At 42.3% G+C, this 8414-nt stretch overlaps 1 protein-coding gene across 1 annotated transcript; it reads right to left on the minus strand.

Annotated features, from left to right (window-relative positions):
* Positions 1-6450: 6450 nt before the first annotated feature.
* LOC104841102 (probable G-protein coupled receptor 141) lies at positions 6451-7314 on the minus strand. Its single transcript, XM_010582550.1, has one exon. The coding sequence runs from the start codon at positions 7312-7314 to the stop codon at positions 6451-6453; it is 864 nt and encodes a 287-aa protein (XP_010580852.1).
* Positions 7315-8414: the final 1100 nt, after the last annotated feature.

Raw genomic sequence — 8414 nt, forward strand, 5'->3', positions numbered from 1 at the left:
TGCTTGCCAGGACCCAAAAGCAGGTAGCTACTTTCTTGTTAGCACAAAGGCAGAGCACTGAGAACCAGCACCATGACTTCCCTTGGCAGAGAGAAAATTACCTCATCTGGAGCCCAACTTTCCCGCTCTTCTGCTGTGTGCAAGTCTGGTGCTTCACAAGAGACATTCACCAGCTTGTAAGCTTCTATGTGTACCGCAGTGCTCCTGTGTGGTTTTCCATAAATGTTCATATACACCTACTTGAAGCAGAAGAGCCTCTGCAGGTGGGGATGCCATCTCAGTCCCAAGCAGGTCAGAAACTGGGACATGAGGGGTACGCTTGATGGTCTAAAGTGAGGAGAGACAGCTAAGAAGCACAAGGAAGAAGAACAAGGCTACCAAGGAGCTGATTTCACTGCGTGCACAATGAATGTATTTGCTGAGGACTTCACATCCTTTTGGAGAGAAGTTCCTGAGACTGGTTGGGAGCACACTGGGTAGATCAAAACATGAACTCTTCCAAGAGTCCAGGTAGAAGCTGTGGAGTCTAAAGATTCAGAAATGGGATTGCTCAGTGCACCTGATTTTGAGTTGTCAGACTTTTTCTCTTTCTTCCCTTGAACTCCTGAAAGTTTGTGTTCTCTATCTGCTAAACACAAGAAATCTTCTTACAACTGAGGGATAGGTGAAGCAGTTCACTGGCAGCTCCTTGCCTTGTCTCTTGTTCTGTTCATATAATGACAGGGAGTAGATGACCGTAAGCAATTACACTCATCAATGACGGCATTTAGAAATTACATTTTTTGCTATTAACTTGCCATTGCATTGTATGGTTTAGGTGATGCAGCTCTTTCATCCTGCACAGTGTCAGCATCTTCCTCCTGAGCTATGGCTCCTTTGATTGTCAGTCTGGTCACAAAATTGTCAGCTGATGAACAAAATATCTCTGTACAATTTATGTCATACCCTTTGTGTGACAACAGATTGTCATGACTTACCACGGATTTAGTATGTGGCTCCTCACCAACAGCTGAAAACAGTGTAGTAAAGAAGACATGAAGAAATTGTGGGGTTTGCTGGCCATTTGTATCTTTGCCGGGTTTTTTTTAAATTCTTTTTTTCCTGTTTCTGTGAGTTTAGTTTTGTCTGATATTTGTTCTCTGTATAATAATCATTGCTATAAACACTGCCCTCCTGTAGGTCTTCTGCAATGTTTTCATCCATGCACTTGCAGATAAAGTAATTTTCAACACAAAACTCCTTTCATAAGTTTACCCACATGTGGTTCTGCTCTGTATGCTAGATAGCTGCTCCGTGGTGCATGGTGGCACTCAGAACCCCAAACCAGAGTGTATATGATAAAAGGCAGGAACTGTAGTGTGTTTTTAAGTTTAGGATTGCAACGGAAAAAATAAAGAGACAGCTGTGAAAATGGCTGTTCAGAACAAGGGCACCCTGATGCATGTGAATCTTAGGCTTGGGGACTGACCGCTTTATAGCAAAGAGCCAGCCTGAAACTCAGGGCATCTGGATAGCCAGGACAAGGGATTCTGACTCAAACTGAAAATACAAGACAAAGTACAGCTTTAACCCTGAATTCTGGGCAGAGTACGTGAAGTGAACAATTTCATTACTCATGGGGACAATGTTGGTCTGTCTGTACCCCACACACACTCTGTAAGTGTGCCATCCCCACACCATTCTCCCTGTGACCTCTTACAGATCGCTTTCTTTAGTTCATATTTCTGTAACTGCAAAGGAAATGATCTTTAACTGTTGCCAACAGGAGAATGGGGATTGTAAATTGTAATGAACTTCCTGCTGTGTACGGGTTGGGCAGCCTGAGCCATCCGAGGCAAATAGCGTTACTTAATCATGCTTTCTTTTTCCCCATCAAAATCTGTTAGTGCTCAGGATGCCAGTGCTTGAGTGGAGAAAAAAAAAAGAGGGGGAGTGTGCCTTTGTTTCCTCCTAATGTATCTGTTCCTTCTGTTTGCTTACAGTGAGGGGTATGTCCACTTGACAGCATCATCAATATGACCTTTCTCTACAAGCAGGCAGAAGGAACAGATGCGGCAGAAGGAAGTGGAGACTTTTTTCCATTTACGCATTGCTGTTCTGGATACTAGCAGATATGAATGAAAAAAAGACATGCCCGTTGTGCAGTTCGCCCGTGAGTGGGCTCACATCACCCTCAGCACTGTTTAAAAGGATATGCCTGGGTTCGGTAGAAACAGGCTACCTTTAAGTAACACTGTAGTTGTGACAGCAGCGAGCACACTAGTTTTTGATGGTAAGAATCCTCTTGCTCCGCCTATAGCTTTCTGTTCTCAAACTAACTTAGGAAGTCAGGTGTACAAATGGGATTTTGGTTTTGTTTTGTTTGCCTGCTCTTTTTACATGGAACTTCATGCAGAGAACAATAACAGAAGATACATTTAGCAGTTTGATATTCTTTCCTTCAGAATGTCTGGGGATTTTCCCAGTGTTCATTTGATGGCATTAAAAATGAATGGGATGACTAAATGGTTTACAATTTTACATATTCAGTTCACCTGAAAACAATTACTAATGTGTATAATCATCTCCAGAATTACTTGGATCATGCAAATGGTATTCAAACCAATCATTTTAAACTGTTTTCCAGGGGATGTGTCATTACATAATTCATAGTAAGAATAGTACCCTACAATCTGAGCTCAATATTATTGCCCTCTCAGAATTTACTTTTCAGATTATCCTCCTGGAGAGTGATAAATTTCTATTTTAACCAGTTTTTAGAGTGCTTCCAGATCTCAGTGGGGGACTGGGTATTGAATACAGCTTATCTTTATCACTTTAATGTGAGTCTTAGGTGTAACAACACTGGGATCAATGCTGAATCCATTATCCTCTGAATTAAGAGGACCTTACCGAAACCAGTGAGCAGTTTGGCCTCATATGACTGAGCCCTAGCCAGTGAGAGAAGGTACAGAGAAAATGGTCAAGCATTAAAAAAAAGAAAAAGGAGCTTAGATTAAAATGCAGGAAAGCTATAAATCAGTGGTGAAGGCCAAGCGGCAGAGAGGAGTGTGGTTCATGGATAGGGTTAAAGAAAGTCACTGTTGGGTGGAAGCAGGAATGGGGATAAGGTACGATCTGGATGGTACTGCAAGCACTAGAATGAAGTTCTACCTGAAGCCTTGGTGGAAAAACTGTTGCAGTTTTTAATAACTGTGAGAAGAAGCTGAGGCACAAGCTGCACTTCACTTTCCGTACTTTCCCTCATTGCAATGGTTAATAATAAAGGTTGTTTGGCTGTGGCTGCAAGGAAGAAGCACCACGGACACAAATTTTGGCTACATGCAATTTTCTGGCAATGGAGGGGCAGGGGTCTCACTGACAAGCAGTGTGTGGTGGGCTGACCCCGGCCAGCAGCTGAGCACCCACACAACTGCTCTCTCAGTTCCTCCACCCCCAGCAGGACAGGGCAGAGAATAGGAAGAACAGAAGCAAAATTTGTGAGTCGAGACACAGACAGTTTAATAGGTGAAGGAAAGAGAAAAAAGCAAACAAGAAATAATTCATCTCCCACAAGGACATCAAGGCCCAGCCAGTCCATGAGCAATCACCACCAAAGAAGTCAATCCCCTCCCTTCTTCTTCTTCTACCTCAGTTTTCATTGCTGAGCACAACGTCACATGGTACAGAATATCCCTTGGGCTCAGATGAGTTGTCCCGCCTGTGTCCCCTCTGAATGTCTTGCCCACCCTCAGCCTACTCACTGCAGGGCAGAGTGAGAGTGAGAGAAAGCCTTGATGCTGTGCAAGCATAAAGCAGTAGTCAAAACACTGTGTGTTATTAGCACTGTTTTAGCCACGAATCCAGAACATAGCACTGTACAGGCTGCTATGAAGAAAGCTGACTCCGTCCCAGCCGGACCCAGTGCAGCCAGCATGCAATCCCGTGGTACCCAAGCAAGGCAAGCAGAGCACGTCCAGTGACAGCCAACAGTCAGCAGTCACCAGACAACTGTGAAGGGCAACACAGCTTCAGCATCGTGCTGGGAAGTCAAGTCAGAGGGCCAGGGTTATTTCAGCAAGGTACACAGCAAGGCACAGGTAAAAAATGTTGCGCAGAAGCCAAGGGCAAGGCCACTGAGGCATGATTTGTTACCATAGCTGAAGACATGCATGTAATTTCCCTTTTCCTCTCCCAAACTTGCATGCCATTATGCTGGACTGCTAGATTATCAGCAGACTCACAAGCAACACCAGATGACTCTGATTTTTGCCTTGTAAGTCATCTTGGAAACAGTGGTCAGTGAGAATAGGCAGTGATACAGGACCCTTCTTCAAGTAACAAGTTTTTTGTTTAGCCACAGAGTCCAGTAACCACAAGGGAAAAACAATATACTTGTTGCCCCACCTACAGCTTTGCCAGTTTTCCTAAAGACTTTGGTAGATCTGACTTACCCCAGCTCTTTCTGGCAGCAGAGGTGCAAATGTCTTCTCTGCAGGCCCTGCCTCTTGCCTTGTTACCCTCAAAACTCTCCTGAAGTACCAGAGCTTTATTTAAGCTTTTTCACCTTGAGGCACCCTGATGGACCCCCTTACCAGCTAAGTATGCTGCATCCAGCCTGGAGAAGGATTTGACAAGCTGCTGGTTTGTGAGCTATTCACCCATTTTAGAGTTTGTCCCTTTGCATTTCATCTCTGCTGTATTGTATTGTACCTCCAGCTGCCATCTTTGAAAATCATGGGCTGAGCAGACTGTATTGTATGAACAGGATTGGAGTTGGTAACACTAGAGGAAGCCGTAAGGGCAGGATTTTCAGAAGACTTCAGGACTTGCTGCTGGTCCCCTAGACAACTTCCACTTTTTAAAAGAGGCAGAAAGGATCCTGGAACCATCAGGAGTTTTCAACAGTTTTTTTATGGAAATGTAAAGGCAAAAACATTTCTTCAGAATTGACAAAGCAGGCATAAGCTCTTTCGTTCAAAGAAATGTCATCAATCTGAAGCATCACTAGCATTACTTTATAGGTGTAACTTTTTAACCCTCTCAAATCAACTTTTGACCTGTTTGAATCCAGGGATCATAGTACTTCTGTTGCAAAGATTGCCAGACTAAAAATGATGGCAACTCATGGGGCTGTGAAGGAGGAAGCATACCCTTGTGTGATTCGTGGGAGTCTGGGGTGGGAGAAATCTGGCCTCAAGCTATTGAGATGCAGCAAGTGACAGCAAGACCTTCAGCAGAAGGGTTAGAGACCTTCTGCACTGAGCAGAACAGGCAGAATGCAATCTTGAAAAAGAGCTTTTACATAATGAAGATAAAACATAGATTCCCAGAATGGATGTGCTTCCCAAAGAATATAATCCGTCTAATGGAGAAAATACATATACTCCAGCACAAGTTTGTATACACATACATGAGCATATGGTTAACTGATTGAGCACAGTTCAGTTAGTTTGTTCTAGTTTTGCTTTGTTACATGTGCAAATGGAAAAAATATGGCACCTGATAATAAATCAACAGGCAACTGAAAATAACCAGACATCAAAGGTTTTTTGAAGGCTGATAAAATATTTCCCTCTCCTAGAGAGCAGCTGATCCCTCAGTAAAGGACAAGACCCCTGTATTTGAATTCCAGAACCAGTTATGGGACCACAGTAACCTGAATTTCTTTGGCTATAATGGACCTAAAGGACAACAGACACAGATCCAGTCCTGAAGGGAGAGTGACATAAGGCACAAGGTTTGAAACCTGTGGCCTGTTCCACTTTCACTCACTCTAAATGTATAATTACCACAGTTCAGTGAGCTGCTTGTGGTTTTGCAGTGAAGCAAGTAAAGGTGAAGTTGTGAGAATGATAAGTGTTTTCATATAATTTAATTTAATATACACTTTGTATAAGTGAAGAAAAGAAGGATTGTGCTGAAATATGCTACTACAATATTTCATTCATACTCTGTTTCATGCCTTGAATACTTTTTATGTGCATAGAGTTCATGTCCCTGCTATCTAACATCACTAGCACAAAAATCCTGTAAAGGAATTTCTTTCTTCCCTCTCTTCCCTTCAGTATCACAATTGCCAGAAGAACTTGTTAGACCTTCAGAATGGACAACTTATTAGCCACAGTGTGTTGTTGTTACTGAGACACTTTAAGGAAAAATATAGAAAGGAATGGATACTTGTGTTGTAATTGTTAGAGAGGGACAGCTGAGGAAAATCTTAATGAAGCTTCAGGGCATGACTCTTAGGTCAAAGACTAAAGTAAGACTCATGTGTCTGCCTTCAAGAGAGAAGATAAAATCCAGTAGCTTCTGAAAGATCAATCTTACTAGCCAGATAATGCTACAGACCAGTACAGCCGTGCCGAAAACTCAGCTGTCTCCCTAGCTCAGCAAAGTCCCGACACAGCTTTATTTCTACGAAAAGCCGGGATTGACACACTGCAGCTGGATTTCCTAGTAGTTCACAGTTCAGTGGGCTATTCCTGCTATGAAACACAACATATCCAAGCAGCACATTGTTGTTAAAGCTAAAAACATTTCATTGTATAGGAGTAGTTTATGGTCCTTATCCAAGTGGCAGTTTTGGATGTCATATACTCTGAATACATGATGAGGCATAAAGCACACTAATGTTACCAAGATGAAGAAGAAACCCTTTGCCTGAGCCCTGAATTCCACATGGGAGTTGATGTCAGGCCAGTATTTCACAGCCAGTCTATACATCACAGACAACTGGATTACAGTGAGCACAGCACAAACTGCCACCAAAATCCCAACCAAGCAGTAGTTTATGATCACCATGGGCACCTCTTGTATCTCCTTGTGGAACTGAAAGCATTCCGAGGAGAGGTATGTCCTAGAGGTGCCATAGTACAAGAGAAGAACGGGAGTGACCACCAACACTCCCACCAGCCAGACAGCAGCCACCCCGGTTGTAGTGTAGCACTTCCTAAACTCGAGTCGGAAGAAGTGTATTATGATGATAGCCACGTAAAACATGAAGGTGGTGTACATGTGGAGGTAGATGATGGCGCTTGCTAGCTTGCAGGCAAACTTCCCGAACTTCCATTCCCGTAAAATGTAACAGCTGAGGCGGAAGGGGATGCTGAGTAGCATAAAGGTGTGCAGCACCAGGAGGCTGATGATGATAACGGTCATCACAGATTGTGGTCTCCTTTGAAACAACTGGTGGGACATCATGATGACCCCAAGGGTGCCACCAGCCAGGTCAATGATGTACAGGGCTATAAGAATGGTGCGGAGCTTCTCTGAGGTGTCCAGCAGTGTCTCGTTGGAGGAATGGTTCTGCTGGGTTACACTGCTGCTAGGCATCCTCCTAAGATCCTCTTTCAAAGGTTACTGAAAGTGAAAAATGGGAATTTTAAAAACAGACATGTTTTCTTTGTTGCTTCCTTTATTGTTAACTACAGAAAGTCACAGATTCATGTAGGGACATTTTACTGAACTGTGTTTGAAATGATGTTATCCCATGTAGTATACAACCTTATAAGTGTTGTCATACTGTATATGACAGCAATAACCCATGGCTCTCAGTGTTAAAACCACATTTTATATAATTATGAGTGAGTTTTTAATTTACTAAACTGCATTCTAGGATTTTTTTTTTCGATTATTTGCCTCTAGATTAAGCCATTTGAAATAGCGAAGGCACTGTCTGTAAATTATACAAGTTTAATCTGCACTACTGTTATAAAGCTAAAATTGAGGGTGGGAAAAATACTGAAATATGAAGAGGTTGTACCTATAATTTGTGGGTACTTTATGAAGACACCTGAGCCATCTTTTTAGCATGTTGCTGGATGGGTGCAGGACACCCATAATACAGCAACAGTTTCAGTTTCTAGATACACAGAACATACTGAAAATAAAGATCTGCAGATGAAAATTCAATTTCTTCTTGCTTTAGCTCTAAGTCTTTTTGCTACAGAATTTCACCTGAGCTACTCTACTATGAAAAGTGAAGAAAAGCTAAAAATTAATTTGGGAACAATCTTCTGAAAGATAAAATCCTATTGACATTTGTTGAACATAGCCACATACAGCTGCATTCTTATTTAGACTTAAGGCAAAATGTGGACTGTTCAGTTGTTTGGGCTTGCATACAGATTTTGGTACAAGTATATGGGGATAGCACGCAGGGTACATGCATACTTTGCTAATGAAATCTGTCCTTACCTTACAAAGAGTTTCAAAAGAACAAAGAGCTGAAAAATGGCCTTTTAAAAAAGCAGTGTCTTCTCCTTCTGATTCCTTTGAAGTTTGAAATCAGTAAACTTGTTTTAATCGGCAGTTCTTAATTCTGTTGCACTCATCTGTAAAATGATAGACTGCAACTGCAAAACATTTTCAGAGAAACTTCTTATTCATCAGGCAAAGCATCTTTAGTAGGCCATTGGAGTGTTGTGTCCAAG

The sequence above is a fragment of the Haliaeetus leucocephalus genome, unplaced genomic scaffold (assembly GCF_000737465.1).
Source record: "Haliaeetus leucocephalus isolate CR32 unplaced genomic scaffold, Haliaeetus_leucocephalus-4.0 Scaffold83, whole genome shotgun sequence".
In the NCBI taxonomy this organism is placed as follows: domain Eukaryota; kingdom Metazoa; phylum Chordata; class Aves; order Accipitriformes; family Accipitridae; genus Haliaeetus; species Haliaeetus leucocephalus.

Bases quoted from the DNA above. Each gene is read 5' to 3' on its own strand.
- LOC104841102 (XM_010582550.1), bottom strand. From the start codon at position 7,314: ATGCCTAGCAGCAGTGTAACCCAGCAGAACCATTCCTCCAACGAGACA.